This window comes from Chelonoidis abingdonii, chromosome 6 (genome assembly GCF_003597395.2).
Source record: "Chelonoidis abingdonii isolate Lonesome George chromosome 6, CheloAbing_2.0, whole genome shotgun sequence".
NCBI classification, from domain to species: Eukaryota; Metazoa; Chordata; order Testudines; family Testudinidae; genus Chelonoidis; species Chelonoidis abingdonii.
In genome coordinates this window covers 21,241,184-21,268,177 of record NC_133774.1, presented here as the reverse complement: position 1 = coordinate 21,268,177, position 26,994 = coordinate 21,241,184, and the positions used below count along the sequence as shown (strand labels likewise).

At 39.1% G+C, this 26,994-nt stretch overlaps 1 protein-coding gene across 5 annotated transcripts in view; it reads right to left on the bottom strand.

Annotated features, from left to right (window-relative positions):
* Positions 1-26,994, bottom strand: part of WDR7 (WD repeat domain 7) — a 359,997-nt gene that overhangs the window by 57,305 nt on the left and 275,698 nt on the right. For all 5 annotated transcript variants that reach the window (XR_004376795.2, XM_032802575.2, XM_032802574.1 and 2 more), the window contains 4 exons: positions 21,844-21,961; positions 17,992-18,141; positions 16,855-16,937; positions 5,357-5,456 (listed from right to left, as the gene is read on the bottom strand). Coding sequence is in view for 4 of the 5 variants with exons in the window: in XM_032802575.2 (XP_032658466.1) it covers positions 5,357-5,456; positions 16,855-16,937; positions 17,992-18,141; positions 21,844-21,961 (451 nt within the window). In the remaining variant the exon portion in view is untranslated. The remainder of the gene's footprint in view (positions 1-5,356; positions 5,457-16,854; positions 16,938-17,991; positions 18,142-21,843; positions 21,962-26,994) is intronic.

The window sequence follows — 26,994 nt, the reverse complement described above, 5'->3', positions numbered from 1 at the left end:
TTGCCTTAGCTATTTACATGGACTTCTTTCTTTTGCCTTCTATACTTATATTACAAAAGCAGATACAACTATCTGATTATTCTGTCTTGGCTTCTATAGAATAAGATGGAGATGGATGAAATCCCAAATGCATAAATCAATAGCAAAATATCCATTGACTTCAGTGGGGCCAGGACTTCACCCAGTGTCTAAGCTGACAGAAAGGAAGTTGACAATGGCCTTGTCTATATAATAAAGTTTTTTTTTGTATAATCTAGGTGTGAATTTAAACTAATCTAGATATACTGGTATAACCTACTCCCACCTTGACACTCTTAATCTGCTATAAATTAGTCTGTATTGCTTGGGAAGGTGCTTAAGCTCAACTTAAAAAAGACAATTTAATATCAGAATAAGAGTGTCCATATTGAAGGGAGGGTATTATACTGGTACTATTATACTGGTGTAACTGGTAAAACTTTCCTGTGTTGACAAAACCTTATATTTTCAACAACATTGACACACACAGCAAGAGCAAATTCTCCCTTTCAGACTCTAGCTTTAGAGAAAATGTAGCTATGAAGGTTTTCGCCTTTAAAGGATACACGGTTAATTCATTTTTTTCAACACAATAACAGCTGGCCCTTGTCTAAACCATTTTAATACCAAATTTCCAATGACTGTTCATAGAATATAATAAGCAGCGTCTGCATTAAGATCTAACGCTGCAAAGAGTAGTGGAAAAGCATCTGAAATGTTACTATCCACTTAAGTAGTCAGCTCTCACTGCAACTATTGCAGTAACCAGACAAGTTGCCTGGGCCTAGAAGTACTTTTAAGCCTTCTGCTCTCAAAACCGTTTCTGAAGTTTTAAAACTCTACTTTAAAAAACATTTTTTGGTCTGCTGGATTCTTGAAGCATTCTTCAAGTAAGTGTTCAAACATCTTCTGTGTGTACTTTATAATTCCATTAAGAGACTGGCAGAAGAGACCTTATAAATATGTAACTGTTAAATCTTTAAATTGGAATAATATAAGTTTGTCATTAGACTGCTCCCTATTTTCATCGCTGGGAAGACTATTCTGTTCATCCTCAATCTGTAAATCAGGCACCATTTTAATATCTATCTCAGGATCAAAATACCCTTGGGGGTCACTAAAATATGTTAAATAAGCAAAGTGAAAGAGGAAATTTGAGGGGACTGTTTTTTACTGTCTTTTTCAATATTTCTCATCCTTCCTGTCTGATGGTAGACGTTTTCCTCTTTTAAAAAATGTTACAGGATTCAGCTGTAGAGCCAGTCAAAGCCTATAAATATCTCCTCTGCTCTTCGGCAAGCTAACCTCTCTCCTGTTGCCCCTCTTCTTCCGCATCACAGATGGCCCTTCCTAGCTGTAGTAAAATTATCTATATTAAGAATTAGAGGGTTTTGATTCCATGAATGTTGAGCACCTTCCCATAGGCAACATGGGATGAGGAGCACCTCAAATGATCAGATTTTGAACATGAAGCCTAAAGTCAAACAATGGCTTTTGTTTTCCTCCCAAATAATTTTTTCTGATATTATGACATGATATTTTTTTTTTAAAAAAAATCAAAACTGCAAATAGTAATATTTAATTACTCTGGATGCCCTTCTCAGCCAACCAAAATTATCTGCCCCATCACATGATTTATTTAGAGTCTGAAGGACAGTAAGGAAACAGGTGGTCTTAAATATTCTACTAAAATGCCCAATTAACTACAGTATTCTTCAAACCATTTATTGAAACAAATAGGGATTAGGTTCCAGTAATCTAATACAATTAAAATATGAACTAAAAATAAAAACGGTGTTTATAGATAAATGACTTGCAAACATTAGCCAGAGACAATCTCTTTCAACACAGCCAATGGTTATGATACAGAACGCATTCTAAAAGAATGGAGGGGGGGAGGGAAGGCAGTATATCAGCAAGATAAGATACTTTAGTATGTCTGCCAAACCAAGGGCAAACCAATCCAGAGGGAAGATTTTAACTGCAGATGTAATCACACGCATACATGTAGCTGTAAGCACTTAACTAGCCTGTCTATCAACACCTCTGATGCTTTTTAACTATTTTAGACCAGTAGATAATTTAAGACATTTTATGGCTCATTTTGGAAATCCTATTGTGGGGACATATTTCCCAAAATTAGAGTTACTTCAGAAATAAAAATACCCATATGTTTATCCAAGAGTCATTTTAGTGAACAAATATAAAGTTGAAAATTTAAAAATTAAAAGTGAAGGACAAATGTAATAGCTAAATTAAAGAATTGGGTACGTTGTCACCCTCCTTAAATTGGAATATACAGGCACAACAGAGCTATAGTGAAGTGGATGGTTAAATACTTAAAAATTAGCATTAATAGTATATTTGGCTAGCCCACAGGCAAGAGAGACCCAGACTTAGAGGTTATTTTGGGTTTTTCACTCCCAGCTTCCAGTGAAACCAAGTACATAGCAAAGATGTCATGACGAGTTTCTGAATGGACAGAAATGCTCAATACAAAGCCATACTATGACCTTGAACGCTGAATGGTTGTAGTGGAAAGTGATGCAATGTTCATAGCATGTTTGACAAGGAGGGTCAAGAAAACATATTTTGAGAGAAAAGGAAGGAACTGACTGTGCCTTTGCAGTGAGAAGGTAGGCCATAGCCAGGGTCTGAAAACTGCAGAATGGGATAGCTTCTATAGGCAAGAAATAACATTATCCAAATTAAACAGCCTCCCATGGTTTGATACGTCAAGCCTGATGTGATAACAGTTTGTAGTGATAGAACACAATCAATGATTAAAATCCAGGCTAGCCTTCCATAAAGGCCAGGAGATTTACATAATCAGAGCTAGTGATTTCTTTAGCTTTCATTTGATATTACAAACAAATCACTTTAAAAATGTCAACTGTCAGTCTGATTGTATGTTACTAAAGCTTTGCAAGTCTTATGGAACTGATTCAATATTTAAGCCAAACAGGATACGTAAAGGAGCTGATGGCTGAGGGGATCAGAAATAGGAAGTGGAGGCTTTCACCTCTAGGTTGTCAGCTGATAAAGTCTGTTGCCCTCATATGGCTGTTTGTAAAAGAAATTTGGTGATCTCAGACTCAAACCAATTCCCAATGGACAGATGTTCACGTACTACCACAAATGACAGCCTTGCTAGTAATCTCAGCTGAGAAGTCAAGGATCAGATGCTGGGAATGGACACTGAACTACCCTCTTACTCCTAGAGGTAGTCCTTCCAGGTAAGAGGTGAGGAAGCATGAGGAAATGTACCACTGTCTTTGCTGTTTTCCTGTTCTATAAATAAACTGAGGATTTCAGTCTCCACGGTTGTCTGTCTGGAAACTACACACAACATTATATTTATACACAAAATTAGAAAGAGCAAATAAAAACCACAAAACAAAAAGTACTTAAAATTAGGGCTGTCAAATGATTAAAAAATTAATCATAATTGCGCGATTTAAAAAATAGTTGTGATTAATTGTAGTTTTAATTGCACTGTTAAACAAAAACAGAATACCATTCTTGGTGTTTGGGGGGAAGCGTGTGTGTGTTGCAGGGGAAGTGTGTGTGTGCGCTGGGGGAACGCTGTCTCTTTAAGCACCGCACTCAGGAGCCTGAATGCTTTTTCAGCCAGCAGCAGCTGCTGTTGGCAGCATTCACTTCTGAGCCAGCAGCAGACAGGCTCCCCCTGTTCCCCAATGCCAGCTCAACCGCGACCAGGTACACAGGCAAGGGGAGGGGAAACATCTCGACACCAACCCCCATCCCCATTCTTCACAGCAGACGGGAGGCAGGTTCCCAGTCAGGAGCAACTTGGCCAGAGGGTGGCTCCATGGGTAAGAGGGATAGGAGGCGGGAGCAGCAGTGGAGAAGAGCAGTGGGAGAAGGGGCACCCATGCCCCAGAAACATGCAGCAGGGCCTCCTCTGAGCACGGCAGCCTGGTGTGTGATTAACGCTCGTTAAAAAAACAATGCATTAATTTGTTTTGAGTTAATTGAGTGCATTAACTGTGGTTAATTGACAGCGCTAATTATTATTTTTGATTATCAATATTTGCACTATAAAGAAGATTTTTAAAAAATCTACAAGTTGAAGCATGAAGGGGCATATGAATGTTTAGCACATCTGGCACAAATACTTTGCAACGCCAGCTACACCAGTGCCATGCAAATGCTGTTCTCACTTTCAGGTGACATTGTAAATAAGAAGCAGGCAGCATTATCTCCTACAAATGTAAACAAACTTGTTTGTCTGAGCGATTGGCTGAAGAAGGAATAGGACTGAGTGGATCTGTAGGCGCTAAAGTTTTACATTGTTTTGTTTTTGAGAGCAGTTATGTAAAAAAAATAAATCTACATTTGTAAGCTGTACTTTCATGATAGAGATTGCACCACAGTATTTGTATGAGGTGAACTGAAAAATACTATTTCTTTTATCATTTTTACAGTGCAAATATTTGTAATAAAAATAATAGTGTAAAGTGAGCATTGTTCACTTTGTATCCTACTTTGTAACTGAAATCAACATGTCTGAAAATGTAGAAAAGCATCCAAAATATTTATAATAAATTTAAATTGATACTATAGTATTGTTTAACAGTAGGATTAAAACTGCGATTAATCATGACTAATTTTTTAAATCTAGTTAACTTATTTTGCATTAATTGCTTGTGTTAACCACGATTAGTTGACAGTCTTAGTTAAAATAATTAGTTTACATTTAATCTAAAAGCTTTTGGAATTCTACCAGGGCTTTAACATATTACCAATAATAAGAGAGAATATGAACAATTCTATTTTATGAAAAATTATCAACTACAAAATAATATTCAACTAAGTCCTAATCATTCCAATATAAAGACTGAAAAATTTACCTTGAACCATAACCTGACTGTGCAACCTATTGTTTTGGGTTGACATTATCATGCTCATCTGACTACACATTTTGTTTAATAGCAGAAAAGTTAATATAACTGAAATACAGGTATATTTTATAAAGGGGAATGGTAGAAAAAAATACATTTTCTTCATACTGAAAAATCAGACAAATATAAAATCAGAATTCAAATACAAGATATTTATTGCAGAGGAGTTTGCCACAAGTAACACCTTATCTGGGGTTTCTGTTATTAACCCATCTATGGCAGCCATTCAGTCACAGTGAATGAAGACAGTAGGGCTCTATATACTTTGAGTCCTTCATTAAACTATTGATCCCCTTAGCATTCTCCATAATGTTCCAGCAGCTCAGCATGTCAACTGGAGCAGAGCTAGTCTCTCTTTCCTTTCAATAATTTCCACATGCACTGTGGGAAGAAAGTCACAATGATTTATTTACCTGACATTTTCCAGTCCGGATGTCGTACAGGGCCACTGAACCATGGCGAGCTCCAACTGCAATTCTGTGACTCCGCTCATAATAGCTGACCATGTAGAACCTGCATTGAACATTATAACAAGGAACAGGTGAGATCTGACCTGCTGTCATGATGTGAAAGTTAACTCGTCATTAATATTAGTGCTTGAAGAGATTTTATTAAGCTATCGTTTGGTTACTAGTCTCCGACACACTTTTCATTTAGCAAAAAAACCCCAACTGACTCCTAATAAAATAATGCAGCACTCTAGGAAGACATTTTATATCTCAGGACTTATGACACTTGTTTTTCAAGTTAGGTAACAGCATGCACAGGCGTTATAAGATATTTGAATAAACGAGAATTTTGTTATAATAAAATAACAAAGACTGACAACTCTTAGATGCAGAATGGTTAAATAAGAACCTTTCTGCACTGAGCAGTACCAAAATATTTCTGCTTGGACATCAGAAAGGAAAGACAGGATGTAACGGGAGGGAAGGGGGGGATGTTGCTGCCCATTAAATGAAACTGGGTGCAGTTCTCCTGTTTCAGTCCACAAGTTCCAAGATGGGCCAGGTAAGAGGCAAGGTAGCACCTAGGGGGCTGTAGGAGTCCAGGTGAGATCCAGTGTGCCAGAGCAGACTGAATGAGTCAGGAGACAGAGCAGAAGATGCGAGTTACCAAAGAGAGGTTCCTGGGAGAGTGTTGAAGGCAGATGTGCAGCATGGGATTTTCTTGTTGGTCTTCTCTCCCCTGCCCCCAAGAGCTGGAGAGGGTTGATGGCAGGAGAGCCAGAGCCAAGGGTCAGAGTGGTCTGAAGGAGGGGGGGGGAACAGCAGAGGGGTTTACTCACTGGTGTATCTTTGCTGCAGAGCTGAGGCCTAAGAGAGGGTTCGAGTTGAGAGGGGTTGACCCCAGAAGGAACGGCTAGAGTGGCTGTTCTGGTAGATGGATGAAGGAGGATTTGCAATGAGTCTCGGTGTGGCAGAAGATACTGGAACCAGTATGTGTTATCTAAATGGCCAAGAGGATGTGTGATTCTAAGGACTCTGGGAGTACTGCACTGGGGTAATATGGACTATGCTCTGGGACTTTTGTACTATGTTTGGTTAATAAGTTATATTGATTGACTTGATAACATGCTTCCATAGAGTTTCTGGAAACTCAAAACGGAAACTGAGGGAAAGGATCACCAAGAGGTGCCTGTGAGGGCCCCTAGGTTACACAGGATTATTAAAAAAGATAAGGAAAAAGCTGCTGAACTAATGACAGTATCTTTACATAAGAAGCTATGAATCACAATAGGTATTAAGGGCAATAATATTCTTCCAGCTGAGGAAGAATTGAGAACTATGATGTATTTCTTAATGTCACATGATACTTTATGCAGTGCATGAGCACAGCATTACTTTAAAACAAAGTCACTTTCAAAGTCCAGACAATTATTACATCTCTAACATGACACACAATGTCAATCTCCTTATTCCAAAGTCAAATTCTTTGGAACTTCAGAATACCTTTCTGATAAAACACAAATCAGACCTTAAAAAAGTAAAAGTGCCCATTATTATATTCTCGATAGTTAAATCTCATTCTAGCAGGTTCTGTGTGAGATTGCTAGTCATCCTGTAAAAATATGGCTCTGACCATATATATGGCTTAAAATACCACCACTAACAAAATCTTACATTGATATATCACCTTTCTTCTTGAAGGACGTAGAGTGCTGCATCAACTATACAAATACAACAATCACGCACTCATTTCTATGATGCAAAATGGTAGTCTGGAAGAAAAACAGCCCATAACAGGCTGTAAAAAAGTGGATTCATAGAAGATTAGGGTTGGAAGGGACCTCAGAGGGTCATCTAGTCCAACCCGCTGCTCAAACCAGGACCAATCCCAACACAGATTTTTACCCTAGTTCCCTAAATGGCCCCCTCAAGGACTGAACTCACAACCCTGGCTTTAACAGGCCAATGCTCAAACCACTGAGCTATCTGGGGTACCACTAGAGTAAAGGGTTTGAAGGGAATGAAGAGTCCGGATTATACTTTTGGGTCTCTGTTTTGAAGGAGTAGGTGCATAAATTTAGGGCCGGATTCACAAGATTGGCCCCCAGCATCTGCTGCAACTCAGGAAAGAGAAGGTCACAGTCTGGTCTTGTCTGCCTGCACCATCCACACAGATGTCCATCCTCGTGTTGTCAGTCCAGAAAACTTCACATAAAGCCAGTATAAATTTAAAAGCATGCAGTTGCATATGTATTAACTAATTTACTTGATAAATAAAACATATCCTGGCATCCCAGGTCCCTGTACTCCCAAATGCAAACCGCAAGGCTCCAACTGCCTACAGATACAGCCATCATCTAATTTCCCCAGAAACCCAGTGTCCCAAAAGCAAATGCCTTCACCAGGTCATTCCCTGTGGCAGGAACTGACCCACAGGGAAGGTTCTTCACACCTATTCCCACCAGTGATATCACTGACATCTGCCACAGCCCTCTCCTATTACCCACTTTGAAACTAAATTTGGGACACTATGCTGAGGTCAATAACTTAGTATAATATTCAGAGGCCCTATCTTCCCACAACTTCTGCTCACCACTGCTCCTCCATCCATGCGTTATTGCTATAAATAAGACCTGCACAGTCAAGGACACAGTGTATTAGAGCATAAAAAGCTGCTAAGACTTAACTTATGTCCTGTTCTCTGTCAATACAGAACACTCCATCCCCAAGATCCATCAGCAGGTGGGTGGGAAGATCTCTGACTGCTTGACTGCACTGGAAAGTGTGAATGTTCCCAGCCTCAATACCAAGCCTCGTATTCCCCTTCCCTGGTACCAGCCTGATCAATCTCTTTGATTTCTGGGCTTTTAGATCCATCAGTTAAGGCCAGCACTGAAATTATTCTGTCTTGTCACTCCTCATTAAGGGTAAAAAAAGGTGTTGGAAACACAGGCCTAGCCACATGTAAAGACTGCATTCCAGGAGCCATGCAGAGGGAAGAATGAGTATTTTGGGTGAGAACTGATAATGCTATGGGCAAACAGATGTCCTCAAGGTCTAAAGAATATGAACTTGATATAAGGTATGTAAGGTTGAATGATATTCAGTGAATATGGCTGGGGACCACTTAGCTAAATTCACACCCACATTTTACACCAGCTATGTCAGACTTAATAAAGTATTTGTCACAGGAATTTGTCACAGGAATTTCATACAATCAGTAAACTCAAGACTATATTTACTCTCTCAGAAAAATATGTACTAAAACCAACCAACCAAACAAGTGGTATCTGAACATTTGTGTGGGGGGAGGGGGAGAGGGGGGTATCCCTCATTAGTTCTGCTGCTCCACTGCCTGGGTACAATCCACATGTTAGAAGCAGATTTTAAGAAATGAGAACATCACAAACTGCTGGACCACAGCAGACAGAAGTGATTTCCTTATTGGATTTTAAGTGCCCGTTCAGACAGACAGCTGAGTCAGTTTTTTTCTTGAAAAGAAGAATCAGTCTGCATAACAATTTTTTTTTAAATACAAAAACTTCCTTGGAAAATAGATTTTTGTTTTCACCTTTAAATAAATAAATAATAATAATAATAATAAAGCTCCCCAAACCAATGCTAGTCCATTTGCATTCAGTTCTTGACTATTTTAGTCTCCTTTACTTTTCATTTGTTTTTTAATACCATATTATCCTTCTCAAATTTTTTCTTAATGGTATCATGGTTTAATCTGTTGGCCGTAATATCTATTTAACATGCCTCCACCCCCTTTTAGAGAGTTTGCAAGTGATGAATATTTCTTTCTGTAAAAATATATTCACAGTTAAATATTTTTAATCCTATGACTCACACTTTCTAAGCTTCCAAACAGCGGAATTCAGCTACATATAATGATTTCAAAGCAGGCAATGTACATCTAAATTTAGATTTGACAGCAATTCCACTCCTGCAAATCCAGCTGATGGATCCATAAACACACTTGGCAGCTTAGTGGATTCTATGCTCTTAGTACTGGGTTATTATTGTACAAGAAAAAGCTGTGGTGGGCAAAAGGACAACTTCCATCTCAGCATCCACTTTATTTTATTACCTGAGGAGTTTGGGTCAAACTGAACAAATAATGCTGTTATAGTAGCAGTGGCAGACATGCCCCAAATTAAAGGCGGGGCTGAAGGGAGCAATCTGCACACACACTTCTACCCCCCACTCCAACTCTCTCTGTTTCAGAATGAAACATTCAGACGTTAATGGGCAATGTGGTCCCTTTACTATTCTCTGTTAGGCTCAACCTCTCTCCATCCAACCTACTTTTCAATTCCAATCCCTATCCATGCACATCGTCAGTTCACCGACAACCTAATTCACCATCTGACTCCGTTTAACCCTGCCAACCCAAACTCTTCGCCGCCCAGCTCAGAACACCCTGAAGCCACCTCAGCTCCCTCCAATCCAACTAGAGTATTGCCAAACTGAAGCATGCAAAAACCATGAGTCAAGGCCACAACTCCCCCTCCCCAACTCATGAGACTGGCTTAAAAAACCTGAGATTTTAAAAAAAATAAAGCTGGGATTTTTTATTTGCCCTTTGGTTGTGGAGCCTCCACAACCACGAAGCTCAGAAACTTGCTTTTAATTTTTTTAAAAATGAAATCTTAGATTTTTACATAAGTCAAGTAATTCCTGAAGCTGGGGTTTTATGAAAATCACCAGATATCATGGGAGTTTGTGACCCCACCTGCAACCCCACCTGCCCCATAACACCCCTTCCTTGTATCCCATCCTCCAGGCTAATAACCCTTCTTCTTTCTATCTACTTACTTTCTCCATGGCACAAATATCAGAGGGGTAGCTGTGTTAGTCTGGATCTGTCAAAGCAGCAAAGAGTCCTGTGGCACCTTCTAGCAGACGTCTGTTAGGCTAGAAGGTGCCACAGGACTCTTTGCTGCTCCATGGCACAGAATGCTCTCTCACCAAACTCTTCCAGGATCACAATACAGTCCAGTCCACCCCTCAGATTTACAACCTGCCAGGGTTTAGAAAACGTTCTCAGGCTCAGAACACTTCCTCCTCCTAATCTAACACCTCATCTCCTTGGAGTGGAAAAGAAGGAGCAGAAGCGGCAAAGGAACATGTGCAGAGTCTGCCTCTGTTGGCCTTCTCCTGTAGAAGCTTGTATTTCCCGCTCTGTGCCACCTTCCTCTGCTGCCTGCAGTCTGTGTGCCACTGACACAGAATTCCCCCCCCTGGAAGCCAGGAGTTGCCACTAGAACTGCGGTTCAGCCCTAGCAAGAGTGCCCCAGGGACAGCAGGTGGTACTGCACCCTGCACTACATCAGTCACCTTACACAGCTGTAATGTTATTGGTGGAGTTTAGCCCTAATATGCCATAATGACCAGCAGCTCCATAGAATGGAAGAGTGTGGTGTATGTTTCTTGTAATGTGCAGTAACTTTCACAATGTACTTGCCAGGGGCCATAATAAACCCTGGCATAAACAGGATTCAGAGATACTGCACCCATTTACAACAGGACTGAATATGGCCTGTAGTTTTATAGCAGTGGAATAAACACCATCTTTTCTCTAAACAATAAGCATTTCCTGGCAAGTGAAAAAAATCCTAAATATTTTGCTTCCTTATTTCTCAGAAAATGTTTAATATACATGCACTTATGTGTCAGATGGTTTCAATTGCTGTAAAAAGATGTTATGTACTAGTGTACATTACTGTAAACCACCATCCAATTACTGGTGTGGTCAGTATGTTATTTACTAAATATGTTGTGGCATCTAAACCAAATATTATAGTGAGTGCAGGCTGAATATTGAAAATATGTGATAAACTTTATTAAATTGTAACAATTTAGACTAAGAATTAGGGCCCATTTTTCATCTTCATGTATTTGTCATCACATTCCATATCTATCTATAGCTTTGTGTAAGTAATAACAGGAAAATACTGTCCAAGTATCTGACAACTATTTTTGTTGTTATCATTTTTAATGTGGTAGTGTTCTAAGGTCTCCTATTGTCCTAGGTACTACTCAGTCACTCAGGCAAACGTGGTATCTCACTCTGAAAGCCAATTTAAGGCAAGGTACAATGAGTGAGTTACAAATAAAAACAAAAACAAACAAACAAAAAACCAGGAGAGAGGTGAGGAAGAAGTTAGCAGGGTAGAGAGGGACCTTGAGGAGCAATATGGAGGAAGGAAGAACTAACAGTAAGTCCTGTATAAATCTAAAGTATCTATTCACTATGAAGGGAAGGGAGGTCTATCATAACCATCTATTGGGTTCTAAATTACTTTCCTATATACCGAAGCCACTGAAGAGTGATGTAAGAAATAGGTGTGGGTGTGTGACTGTAACAGGTCATCATATTCTTCAGAACACATGATATTGTCTGCATCTGATGGAGCTGAAGACACTGTGTGGCTAATGAAATGGTTTTACTTTAAGATCTTTTTTGGACTCAGCGGGTAACAAATAGTGCAAAATGTGGATACTTAAATATCCATAAAAATATTAATTGTGTAAGTAATACATTTCCCTCTATTATCATACATTCACTGGATATCTTGGAGACCTTAATTTAGCATTTTAGTGTCTTGCAATTAGCTACAACGGGTCTGGCTTTACTTCAGATAGTCTTCAGTCATATTTTAAAGTTTTGTTCCTTCCCTTCTACAGAATCAAGCCTCCATTGAAATCCAATGACTAAGAATTAACATGGGTGACAGCACCTTTACCTACTAAGCTGTAATTCCTTGGCATTCTACAAGAAACCCAGAAACTCTCTCTTTTTAAAATGTTGTTTCAAGTTCTTGTTTTGTTTAGTCTTTGAAATAACGATCTAGCTCTAATAAATTTGCTTCCCGTGACAGTCTTCCACTGTAAAAAGCAAAATAAGGAACATTTGTTGTTTCAAATTCAGAGTAACTTCCTGTTTTCAAATACACAGCAACATTTGAACATCAGTTAATTCCATCTTAAGGTCTCGATTCAGCAAGGTACCTAAACACATGCCCAGTCCCACTGACCTCAATAGGACTATTCACATGCATCAGACTGCTGAATCAGGGCTACGTGACTCTTAGGAAATCTTCTCAGCCATACAAAATGTTTCGGACTTCAACTTTATCTTGAGCATTTTCAAAATTTCAGACATACTTTACTGTCAACCCATTGCACTTCTGTATTTAATTTTATCTGGACTTTTATAATTTCTGTCTGGCACTTTATTGAGCATTGGTAAAAATCAGTCTACATAAAACGTGACAGAAGCAAACGGGAAAACTAGATATCAACCCTAATCAAATATTGTAAAATATGTTGTTCAGTGAGAGATTCATCTCAGCACAGCCAGATTGGGTGGATTCAGGATCACAGTCATTAATAAGATGACTACTGAATCCGTATGCCACTAAGACAGAAGGAAAACTAAAGGAAAGTTAATAATCCAGTATTTGAACAAGCATACTATTTTTTAAAGCCATGGGTTTTACAAAACTACTCAAGCTAGGACTTTGCTTGAAAACAGCAAACAGAGATTGGTTGTTATAGCCATGATATGGTATTTAAAGACTACTGTATGAGAAGGGAAAGCCAAAAATGCCTGATAATATTGTTTGTCTGCTGAAGTAACAGACTCAGTCACAACAGGTGTGCACAGTTAATACAGTATCGCAGGGAGATCATTAGGAGATTAAAAGAATTAGTAATAGGACTAAGCCAAAGTGCTACCACTTGGAATCTCTCCAGAGATTCAATGATTTGCTAAAATCATATGAAATTTTCCATTGGTCTGAAAGATGACTTTGGTAGAGTGCTGTATCATTTTTACAATAGCTATAACTATGTACAGTAGGAGATATTGCTAGCAATTTAGCCAAATGTAAAGACAATGTGCCACTATAAAAATGAAAAAAGGATGGGGAGATTTCTTGCATTAATTTCCACTTGTCCTTGCATTTACATTTCAAGCTAAAGTTTTTAAAATATCTGAAGGAAGGAAGATTATCTTTATTCATGACACACCTGTCAAGGGTATAATAGCTCCTTTTTTGCAACTGCTGTTCTTTGTTATAGCCTGTTACATTAAAATACAACCCCCTGACATATTAAATATTGTAATTTACATGGTTAATATGTTATAATATGAATATTTATAATAGCCTAAGAATATTATAAATACATATAATAAATCACATTTTATTATCTGTATTAAACTTTAAGAACAAAAGGGGAGATTTTCAAAAACACAAATGGCAGGCATTTATCTTGAACTGAATGTCAGTGGGAGTTAGAAGCCTACCTATGCTTTGTGCCTTTCAAAACTCTTCAAATGCCAAACCACCATGTTCCTGACTAGCTAAAATAATATGATAATTCTATAAAAACCAAAGGAACAGAAAAACAATCTCTGATGTCAGTAAAATATTAACACTCTCTCAGCAGTTTATACACAACAGACCACGAGATAGCTTTAAAACCAGCAACAGGGTTCTAATGACATTTGAGAATTTAATTTCAATTGAATCCTATACTCCTAGTGCAGGGGTCAGCAACCTCTGGCGTGTAACTTGCTAGGGAAAGTACCTTGGCGGGACAGGCCAGTTTGTTTACCCGCTGCCTCAGCAGGTTAGGCCGATCGCAGCTCCCACTGTCCGTGGTTTGCCACTCTGGGCCAATGGGGGCTGTGGGAAGCCGCGGCCAGCGCATTCCCCAGTCTCCACTACTTCCCGCAACCCCCATTGGCCCGGAGCAGGTTCGACTGATCGCGGCTCCCCTGGCCTAGTGTGAGAGAGAGTCTTAAAAATATTTTTAAAAAACCAGTCAGATGAGAACATGTGTTCCACTACTTGACACATGAATTAGCAACAAGAGAAGTACAGGTCTGTCACACAGTAAGTATCCTCTGAAGTCAGTTTTTGTTCTCTGTTTCCAAATTCTGTTCTTCTTCCAAAGATGACAGTGGTGGAGCAGTAAAACCTCTGCAAATGTATCAGAGAGCTATCAAGGAGTCTAACTGCATCTTTAGAGTTGTTAAAAACAACTGGGGAGAAGGATGAAACTGGCACTTTACAGCACAATTTACTGGCAGCTGTGGGGAACTGGTCAGATGGGGAGACACAGTAGAGGACAGACATTTAAGAGCCAGGTGACCAAAGTCTCCTTCTCCAGCAATAACACAATCACGAGGATGGTAGCGATTTGGCAGGTCAAAAGAGAGGTACAGATCCTGGTCACCTGACAGAAGAGTGTAAAGTAGCTACATGGCAGGAAGAGATCCCTTTCCATCCACTCATCTGTCCTCAAAGGTATGAAGAGTGAGTGGTAATTGCCACAAACTCAGGATTTATCAAACCCAGTTGTTTTTCAGTGACTGTTTCTTGTTATCTCAGTTATTTTGCTTGTTCCAACTGGACAGCTGTATTATGCCCCGAGAGATTAGGATGGAAGTTCTTGAAAATGCATATTCTGTAGAACATTACTCTGCTCTATGCTCTCTTCAGCTGGGTCTACAGATACCATATGTATTTATAAAATTGATGCACTTCCATGTTGGGTTCCTTGTAATTACACTTTATTTTCCAATTATTAGCTTTATCAAAGCAACTAGTTCTTACCAAGAAAAGAATGGACACTTGCTTTCAAAATCATGTACTTGGTGAGGATGGCTTTATAGTCCAACAGCACTCAAAGAGGAAGGCTCAAACATCCACATAAAGGAGGAGTACTGTGATATGGCCAAATTCTGTTACGAGAATACACTTTGCTACGTACATCGCTATGTTGCTGAACATGGTTATATCACAAAAGGGAAGTAGGAAAGCAGGTGTTTAGATGAGTGCTGTTCCTCAATACCCTTGGAAGACTTTTTCTGTCATAGGTCAAAGACCTCAGTTGTGACAGTGCTGCCTGCAGTCTGGCCTGAGCATTCCTACAGACTGTGACTAAATCTCCTCAGGTTGGCCCAATATAGACGACTGTGTTATTTTTAACTGCTTCTTTTGAAATAGTTGCAGCCTTCATTTTACATCAAAAATAGCTCTCTCTCTTCCTGATGTGCCTGAGGCAACATGCTTTATTTTTAATTGTATAAGCACCTATCAAGTTTGTGCAGAAGCACTATTACATTAAGATATGTCCTTTGTTTTTAAATGTGAGCATACAATTATCCACCAACACTTTGAGGAAAAAGTATTACAGATATTTTCCCCCTTCTGGAAAGGATAAATAGATGTGCTGATAAATCACCTCTTTTATGGAGTATTGTACAGTGTTAGACTGGAAAGGAAGCATGTAAAACTCTCCTTTGTCATGATGCCCACAAAAATCTTGACAACAGTTAGGCTGCTGGTGCTCTGAGAACACTGCCTAACATGCTGACCAATATTTCCCCACTGCTTTCTTGCCCTCCCCTGTTGGTCTGTCTATATCCATCTGTTGTCTCCTGTCTTACACTTCGATTGAAAACGCTTTGGGGATGGAACTGTTTTTGTTCTGTGTTTGTACAGCACCTAGCACAATGGGATCCTGGGTCTATGACTGGGTTCTTAGGTGTTATGATAATACAAACAACAGATTAAACCACAGGAGTTGGATTAAACCTCGGAAGATATGTGCTGTATTCCCATCATTGCCAGAATTCCTTTCACAAATCACTTCACTTTGTCTCAGTTTACACGTGTCCAATGAGGATAATAACTAATTAACTAAAGTTTATAAAGCACTTTAAAATCCAGGGTTGCAAGATGCTATAGAAGTACAGAGTTATTATTACCAAACAAAAGAAACGAACTGTGGTGGTTACAACTATAATGAAAGAAAAGAACTTTACCATTTTCTGTTGTTTATGACAGAGAAAAAAACACAACATTGGAGTTGTAGGGCAAAGTTTTAAGAGATACTGCCAACATAAAAATGAACAGTATTTTACCATGTGGACTTTTATACAGAAGCATTTTCAATAACTGCTATTTTCTGACCTACCTCCTCTTTTTCAGATGTAACAGGGATTAGAAGAACGGTACACTACAATAGAACCTCAGAGTTACAAACACCTCGGGAATGGAGGTTGTTCATAACTCTGAAAAAAACCTTATGGTTGTTCTTTAAAAAGTTTACAAATGAACATTGATTTAATGCAGCTCTGAAACTTTACAATGCAGAAGAAAAATGATGCTCTTTTTTTTTTTTTTAGTAGTTTATGTTTAACACAGTATTGTACTGTATTTGCCTTTTTTGTCTCTGCTGCTGCCTGATTGTGCACTTCCAGTTCCAAATGATGTGTGCGGTTAACTGGTCAGTTCACAACACTGGTGTTCATAACTTTGAGGTTCTACTGTACTTAAAATACTCTAAATCTGAAGTTTTAAGGTGTAAACATTATGGCTATAAGTGAGCTATCGCAAGAGAATATATTCATCACAAATCATTTCCCTCAGAGCTTTTACCTGCAGATGGCTGGAAAGCATTCCTGAAGTCCCTTTTTTTTGACTAAGGATCCTTCAAGGCAGTACATGAGGATGTCCATAACCTTGGAAATAAAAGTTACAATTGTTTAACAATGTTTGATTTTATTGTTCATAATAACATTTAAATTCTGAATAGTTATAGAGTTTTCTAGCTCTTGTGTTTAATTATATTTTTGGTACCTAAGCATAACGTGTTATTCGCACAAACAAATCTGACTGCATTGCAACATATTGGAATTTGCAATGGCAAGGCTACTGGGAATTGCTGCAAATATCCATTCACAGTAACAGTACACATTTTACAAAGCTACAAACTACAGGCAAGTGTCTGCTATCGAAGGCCTTAGAAGGAACACTACATTTTGTGCTAGCTACATTAAGAGGGAATGTGTACAGGAACACTAAAGTTAAGGAAATCACATTGTATGGTGGATTTTTTAACAATGTCCTTCAGCCTTAATGAATATGCACCCAAAAGACAAAACTTTCAACATCCCTCTTCAGTCCATTCAAAATGCTGCTGTTAAAACCATATCCAAATTGCCAACAAATTCTTTTACTAGCTTGTCCTTACCAATTAAGCCCTACCCAATTCTCTGCTCTGGTCTTTTCAACCCTTGGCACCTTCACTTTGCCCAAGCTTTGCCTAGGATTAATTATTCCATTTTATCCATCTCCATACATTCTTTTATGTAGCTTTCATGTCAGAAACGCTCTCTGCGACCCAGTCTTCAATGCACCCACATAACCATTTTCAAGGGCCTCCTGAAAATACATTACATCCCAGCCCAAGTCCTCCCCTTAAAAAGAGTTTATCTAAAAACAGATAAAGGAAAAAATTTGAACATGGTCTGCTAAATATCACTGCTCACTGATCTTGCTTTTGTTGCACCATACTCAGTCATTTGTATATTTGTTTTCTGCTCCGTTTTTAAGCCCTTTGAGACAGAGACAGAGTCTTATGGCCTCAAATGTGTTATTTTAAAAAATAACATATGTTCCATGGTGCTGTAAAGGTAGATGGCACTTTACAATTTACAACTGAGTTTATGTGCAATGTATTATTCATTGATTTATTAAAAACTATGATATACAGATATTATAGCATATTCTTACCTCTACAAGAAGATCCACAACATCTGTGGGCATTTTATCTATTAGTATTTCGATGACTCTTAGGATCTCTCCTTTAGCCCGAGCAAGAGCTGTGGTGTGAATATTCTGTTGAGACTGAGTGTTTGCTGCCAGTGCAGTGTGTCTATGCACCTACAAAAGTAATAGGATTAGATATTTAACTACTGTTGTCCACATATATTTCAACTATACTTAGCATGAGCTTTGCATGTTAGTTTCTTAATACCAGATCAGGTTCCAACATGTCTACGGTCTCTAGCAGCAGTGAGAGGAGTCCAAGTGTTCACATGGGCTACTGCAGTTCTACATTGTCACATCTCTTCTTCAATGTGTACATAAAGCCAATTAAGGAGGGTAAGTAAAGAGGCAGAGATGGTGATTATTTCTGTTTGCTAATCACACCTGACTCTGTGCTTGCACCTTTGACTTGGCAGGCACACTGGAATAATTAGCCCACTGTCTAAGACTGAGACATGGATGAAGACTGAGGTACTGTCACTAGTCTGAGGGAAGAAACCAGAGGAATTACAAATTACATATTAATTATGCAAAATTACATTTTTCCACATCATTCACTAGGAATGAAGACATCTGATGACCAATCCAAAAACATAATTTGTGAAATATACAGAAAAGAAACAGTTTTTGTTTGAGGTTTAAGGATAAATGTTCAACATTGGGACTAAAATATTACATTAAGAACATTTGTGTTTTGCAGAACTCATTTGAACCATAGAATCATAGAACTGCAAGGGACCTAGAGAGGTCATCTACTCCAGTCCCCTGCACTCGTGGAAAGACTAAGTATTATCTAGACCATCCCTGACAGGTGTTTGTCTAACTTGCTCTTAAAAATCTGCAATGATGGAGATTCCACAACATTTATAGACTCATAGACTTTAAGGTCAGAAGGGACCATTATGATCATCTAGTCTGACCTCCTGCACAATGCAGGCCACAGAATCTCACCCATCCACTTCTATAACAAACCCCGGATGGAAGGCTTCTGAAATTTCTGCAGCTTTGACTTGAGTAATGTCCAGGCCTCCTCCTTCTAGATCCACAAGTTTCTTCAGTCCAAACCACTTCCCTAACTAATTTCCTTCAATCTTTAAAGTTAGCCCTTTTGAAATCAAAACCCTAGTCCCAGATCTGTTTTTTTATCCTTCCATGCAGTTTGAACTGAATTAGCTCATGTTCACTTGAACCAAGGCTGACCCCTACAACCATTTCTTCTATGAGGTCCTCACTACTCACCAAAACCAAACTCTAAAATGGCATCCCTCTTGTTGTTCTTCAACTACTTGGTGAAGAAATTCATCAGCTATCACATCCAGAAAAATCTGAGCCCTATTATTGTTACTAGCACTTGTCCTCCAGTCTATATCTGGGAAGTTAAAGTCTCCCATGATCATCCAATTTCCATTAGTGTTTACTTCATTAAAAACATTAAAAAAGGTCTTCTATTCATATTCCAATCAGATCCTGGCGGTTTGTAGCACACCCCAAGCACTATCTCAGGGGAGGCTCTAGTAGCTTTCTTCCTAGTGTGATTTTGCCCAGACACACTCTGTCTTTTCCATTCATCACTTCTTATTTCTTTACAGTTAACCATCATTGATATACAGTGCTACTCCACCACCTTTGCCTTTATTTCTGTCTTTCCTAAACAGCACATAGCCTTTCAATACCTGTACTCCGTCATGATTACTATTCCACCATGTTTCTGTTATCCCTATAATTATCCGGTTTCACTTCCTGCACCAGTAGCTCTAGTTCCTCCATTTTGTTACCTAGCTCCTCTCATTAGTGTACAGACATCTTAATTTTTGCCGTTTGGCTTCATTGACATTCTTTACCCGGTTAGGCAAGCACATTCTACCACCAGTATCACTGTTAAACTGGTATCTACACTATCTTCCTCCTTATGTCCATTCTTCTGCCCACAGCTGTATCCTCTCTTACTTCGTTTTCTTCCCTCTCAGTGTTGAATTCTGGCATGGAGAATTACCTGGACATTCTCCCAACCATCTCACCCCAGCTCCTAGTTTAAAGCTCTTTTAATCAGTTGAGCGAGCCTCCATCTAGAAGTCTATTTCCCTCCTTACTCAGGTGAAGTCCAATCCCGAGAGAACAGTCCTCTGTCCATGAATGCTTCCCAGTGGCTGTACATACCAAAGCCCTCCTTATAACACCACTGCCCTGAGTCATCTGTTGATCGCCATAATCTTGTCACACCTTTTGTTGCTCTTCTCTAGGAACAGGCAAAATCCACTGAAGATCACCTGAGCCTTGATTTCCTTAAGCATCTTCCCAGTCTGGCATAGTCTCCCTTGATACGTCTCGAGCGAGAACCTAGCCGTATCATTTTGTTCCCACGTGAAGACAAATCAACGGATTTTCTTTACCCGCCGTTAGGATCCTTTTCAGCCTCAGGTCCACATCCCATATCTTAGCACCCGGCAGACAGCACACCCTTCTGTTCTCCGGATCACCTCTAGTTACAGGCCTGTCTACTCTTCTCAGTAAGGAGTCCCCAATCACATAGACCTGCCTTTTTCTGGTGACAGTGTGATTCTCCGGTCTATGTCGTGCTCCCACTACCTGCAAGTCCTCTTGATTCCTATTCACCCTTGCAATTCTCCACAACCCATCCCGTATCCTCCTGGGGCTCATATTTGGTGTTGCCTCCATTGACTCCTCCCCTCTTCCTGTAGGACTAGCAGCTCTTCTCTTTTTCCTTGCCCTCTCACCTTCAGCGACCACCTGCTGTGCCCCTTCTTCATTTTCCAGCTCCGCAAACTGTTCCTGAGTTCTATTTCTCCTTCTCTGGCCCATCTTTTCCTCTGCCTGGTTCTCTTAGTCACATGCTTCCACTGTCCACTTTCCTCACTCAGCAGTCTCCCCTCAGAATTCTTTGGTCCTGCTTCCATCTGCAAGTCTGAGCTTGTCCCTTCAGCCTCCTCATGTTTTTGCTCCATCATCTGCTCGAACCCCCTTCTAAACTCAGTCATAGTTTCCACCTGCATCTCCAGTCCTCGGATCTTTTCTTCCATCAGCTCTATCAGGCGGCACTTCATGCAGACAAAACTCTTTTCAGGTACCCCCTCCAGGATCATGTATATGCCGCAGCTTCCACATCAAGTCATCCTCATTGTGTCTTTCAATGCTGCCTCTGTATTGGTCATAGCCTTCCCACCTAAAACCTGTTAGTCCAAGAAACACAAACCAAAACAACCCCCCCAACAGGCACCAGAACACTGGCAGACCACCATCATTTATTCCAATGTTTAACAACCCTGACAGTAGGAAACATTTTGTCCTATCTTCAGAGGTTAAGAAAAACACATTTTCCCCCTCTTCCTTGTAACAACCTTTTACATACTTGAATGCTCAGTTTCCATTCAGTCCTGAATCATGCAATATTTGCATTGCCTAGGTAAAGGATAAGAAAAAAAATCTATTAAGTCCTTTGGGATTTTTCCCACCGCTCTATATATGAATTGAAAGGTTATACACCCACTACATCAGGACACAACAGGTTAAGCCATTTTCAACTCATCAAGTGTCTTGGTGTGTCAGTTATCAAGATATTGCCGCATAATGTGTGTGTTGCATACCACCAAATATTTAAAAATGATAACCCATTTTGTTTCCCCCAAAAAGCTAAATTGTGGAGCGGTGGTAAAGGAGATTTGACTATTTTTTATTTCTGTCTGCTAATACTGAAGCTGAAAAGCATTAATATAAAAACCAACCAAAAAAAGTCTGTTGCACGCTGAGATCATTATTCTTTTGAAAGTGCAGTTCAGTGAACATTGAAGTTTTTCTCACCTCCTTGGCGATAGTTGTTATGAAAGCGGGTGGTCTGGCAGTGGCAATGAGTGAGAGAGCATGTCGTGCAGAGCGGGCGGAGTCAGCTGCTGGACTCAGAGGCAGCCCCATTGTGATGCTAAACAGGGATCAGACAAAGAGGGGAAAAAAGAAAAGAGGCATTAGAAATATAGAGTGAAAAGATTAGACACAGCTTATAATGTCAGTTCAAGGTCAACGGGAGCACTCAAACAGTTAGAATATAATGGACTTCCAACAATGAGCAGTGATTAGGAGTCAGGGTGTTCTGGCATCAAATACAAAATCGAATAATTAACCATGAAGATTGAAAACAGTATGTGCATCTGTCCGAAGTGGTAAAAAGGCCTTGTTAACAAATTATCTAGCTGTAGTACTGAATACATATCACAAAACCTGGGACAAGGCAAATAAAGAATGTCATACAAAGTATTTTTATATTTTATTGTTTAGCAAAAGTTTAGAAGCCGTTTGAAAATACAGCTTTTGTAGTATTACTATTCAATTCGGCTAAGCACTTTTAACTAGTTGGGAGGAGGGGAAGGAGGAGCTTCTAGAGACACTGAAAATACTGAATTCATTCAATTTGGTTTCCTGTGCTGAATGAATCACTTTGTTTTAAAACACTGCAAGTGCTACTAAGACAAAGCTAGACTCACCTATCAGCAATCCCTATTTATGAACATCACAGGCGTGGCAGAAGTTCAACACACATTAAGGCAAGATTGCTTTTTCAGAGCATATGTAAATAAGCAGCACTGACTGGTTGGTGACTGATTTTTAGAACAACTCCTCCACCTTAAAAATTTACATCTTAGCTGTTATTCCTAATTTGCATTATACATATATATGAATGCCAAGTGTTAATAAAACTATGATTTTTCATTGAAGTAAGTGTCATTTAAGTGCACATTGAGAACAAGAGATTATTTTTGTTACATAAGAAGAGGTGAAATCTACAGCCTTCTCCTCTAGCGATGTGATTTCAGATGTGTTAGTACTTTAAGAGATGCACAGGAGATAAAAATATATTAATTTAAGTCTGTCCACGACCAATTAAGTAATTTTATCAAGCTTCATCTGTAATTTAAATTATATCCGATTTAATTCTAAATATTTAGCACTGAGGACACCCCCAATATGTTAAGTCATGGCTCATTAAAATATTCAATTAACTTATTATAAAGCAATACAAAATTATCACAGTATCTCTTTGGAAATACAAGCAGAGGCCCAAGCCTGCAGCCTGTACTCATGTGAGCAGTCACACTGCTTTCAGTCAGATTACTCACATGAGTACGGGCTGCAATTGAGTTATGATTGCAATCATTTTACACAACTAATGTAATTATAACTGATTAACAAAAAACTCTTTTCTAAATCCTTAACATAACATACACGCATTTAGAGACTCTGGGTTGGATTGTAACTGTGCCAGAACTCCACTCAGTGCAGCTGATTGATGAGGTGGTAAAGGTAGCTGTCATCCACCATTCAGCTTTTCTGATCACTGGGGTTGCTGGGGGCTGGTTCAGCCTTTAGTGTAAGTTAGAGCAGCCTCAAGACTACTCTAAACTATATACAGCCACAATTGTCTTCTGTAGAGCTGTTTCATAGCAGAGAATCTCTCAGTACAGTCACATCCTGGCCTTGTCTCTTTTATCCCCTACATCCTGCTGGAGTGGCACAAAGCTCCCTTATTAGCGGGCAGGATATGGCTCATTATTGCTGTTCACTCTCACTGCAAATGAGAGAATGCTGAAGATCATCCCAAACAATTCCATTAACTCTCACATCATTTATATTTTATTCATGTCACATCTTACTAAAAAACACACATTAGAAATGTTAAGAATTTTAAGACTTGTTTTTTTAAAAAACAGTAATATATAACATGTTATATGTTTGTACATAACATACAAAGCCTAGGTAGAGTCCAGCTCCACAAGCCTCAAAATGACAGGAAAGAAGGCATCAATACCTTTGCTCAAGCCCCCAAAAATATGTAACTTAGTCTATCAACTTGTTTGGCCCCATCCCAATAATGGCTGAGTCATGATGTTAATGTCTGATATATTCTGATATACCAGGCTAAAAGAAGGAATGATTTCTAAGTCTTCAGAGGGGTATTTACAGCATGGTTAAAAACATTCCTGGACCAGATAACATGTTTCTTAATTCTGGTCTTTAAATAAGTACAACTGGGAAGGGGGGTTGGAGTAAATGTACATTTTGAGAGACAGGGAGGGAAGGGATGAAGTATACCTCTCAACAGCCTAACAAGAGAATGTGTGATCAAAAGGGGAAAAAAAGGATACAAACAATGTGAAATGTTATTTTCTCAATGAAGACAAGATCTCTCTTTTTGAACTATGCTTAGGTCAAATATTTCCAATAAAAATAAGATTTAAAAAAATATCTATACTGTTTAATTCTCTCTTCTGCTCATGTTTTATTTGGAATATAAACTATGAACTGTGGTATAAAAGCAGTTGGCATGCGTTTGGGATGGCCAATTACTTATAAGTGACAAGGCCACAAATACACGAGTGCCATTTAAACCTTTATTCCACACCTTTAAGTATATGCCCTAACTTTAGGAATATTTTAGTGGGTTTAAAAAAATTATTGGAACTATTTTTTCATCTGTAAAAGTAGGTGCTTTAGTTACTGAGCGTTCTTTCTCATGTTTTGTGCAGGAAGTGAGTGCCAAGACTGGTGTCAAAACTGTTTCATATTCTTAGTTATTTCCATTTGTTTTTCATTTTCCAGAAAAAATGTTCAGTGGTACAAAGCTCCTCTTGAACTGCACTTAACAACTTTGATGGTAACAATGAAGTTTTTTTATTTTAGATTTTTGTGTATGGTAAATCTATGATATAACAGGATGGCACACTCTTGTAATTTACATATGAAAAAGTATGAAAGACCAGCCAAGCATAGATTAAAGTTTTCTCTGACAAGTGAGCTATTTGAGCCACTGTCAAACTATGTAGCAGCAATACATGGATAAAGGATAAGCATTAGACTCAACAAAAATATATAAGATCTTGCTTATCATTTTTATTCACCTCATCTTCTCTTATTTCATCAACATACACAATAAAATAATGAATATAACATTAACGTACTTCTCAAAATAGCACTATACAGATCTTCCTTTTACTTGTTATAGCTCTTTGAATAAAACTAAAAATCATTTTGGCATTTTTGCAGACTACTGAGTGATGAAAGCATATAAAAACTAGATCAACAATCTAATCCTAATGTTGTTATCTAGTAACCCTGGTCTGGTCCCTATGTGTATTCACTGAAAACTTCAGAAGCATAGTTCAACAAGGATTCACATCTTTCTGTCAGGAATATTTTTCCTCTCAGTGTTCGGTAAGGCATGCATTTTCCTGAAAAGCAACAGGTTTCTTGTTAATTCATTTACAACACTCAGCTGTGGTAGCATGTTGCCAGAGATTAACCCCCTCCCGCGGCTGGTCTGTATGTCTTCTTTCAGAGCTAAAGCTGTGCGTGATGGAACGGGCACACTGCACCAAGATCACAGATCAAAACAAAGGCAGATTCAAACCTAGCATTCACAAGGAAGCACCTTGTCTCTTATATACAGATTTATTCTTTTATAGGGGAATTTCATTCTTTCCACATCCTTAAGATTAGTACAACGTGTACTGTACCACCCAGATACGGATTTCGATCACACCTTAACCAGTCATTTGTGTAAACCATAGTGCAGACAAGCTATTGATGGAGTTTTACAAAACTGATACTGACTCATCCTACCACAACACATGCCTATCTATTGCCAGTGGCACTAAGGGAGCTCAAACTACTCTATTTTTACACTCCCCCCCATCCCTCAGTAAATTTGATTCAGAGTACAAATATGTTGTTTATATTACTTATTTAAATTTATACAATGAATAAAAAACCTGCCTATTCAGGGCTGCCAGCAAGTGTGGCATATGTTAAAAAGTCAGTCAAACTAGTACAAACAGGAATAAACCCAATTGCCCCCCGCCCAAACTGGGAAACATCCAGCCAAATAGAAAATACCTATACATTAATATAGTGGGTTCAGATTTATTGCCTGGGTCCCACAGGCAGAAAGTCTGCCTAGAGTTGAGGTTTAGCTGCAGACTTGAGCTGCTATGCCAGTGGCCAGATGATGGCTGACACAGCCCACAAGCGGATGGGAGGCAAATCTCCCTTACAGCCTCCACTGATGGGACTTGTGGAGCTCTGGCTTGAGTTTAAAGCTGCTTTCCCATAGGGGAGGCTTCCCAACTTGTGGGAAACTGCCTCTACGGACACAGCTGGTGAATACAGTGGGAACTAATCAAACCCAAACTTGTAAAAAAAAATTTACACTGTACTCCAAAATAAACATAACAACAGTACATGTGGCTGAAGCTGAGATTGCTCATTGTGGGTATGTTTGAGGGGAAGGGAGTGATTAGATTCCCTTGGCCTCATGTTCCTAGGCAGGAGACCACTATAAATTTGTTGCAAGCTTTAGGGAATGTAAGGGACCAGCACTCTGCCCCAGAATAACCATGCTTGGCTACAGCAAATCCAAGCAGGACAGCTCTGCAGGAGTGCAGACTACATTTTAAAGGAGTATCAATAAGTATTTTTTTTTTTATTGAACTTACTCCAATACCATAGTGCCATACAAAAGATCTGTTCTGAACAAAGGCATGAAGGATGGCAGAGCAGTTTTGTCTGGGATGCTCTTGGGCCTGCACTGACACGGTGGTGGTGGTAGTGGAAACTAGGTAGATCTGAGACTAGTTGATACTGCTTCAGTTAATCTCCGGCCTTCATGCTTCTGGGAGAAGGGAGGCTTGGCAGATGACAGAGCCAGTGCCCTGAGATGTCATATCTGTCACTGAACAACAGGCAGGAGCATTATGGGAGGACTAATTGCATGACTGCATCTGCAATACTTGTTTTTCCTGTTCATCCTGGCAATGCAATCATGCAGAGTGATTGGATGCAAATATATAAGTGCCTTTATATGGCACTTGCATTTTCCAGGGTCTTTACAGACATTACAAGTTCTTCACACACTCCAGTAACCGAGGGACTTCATTATTATTCTTACTTTATAGATGAGGAAAC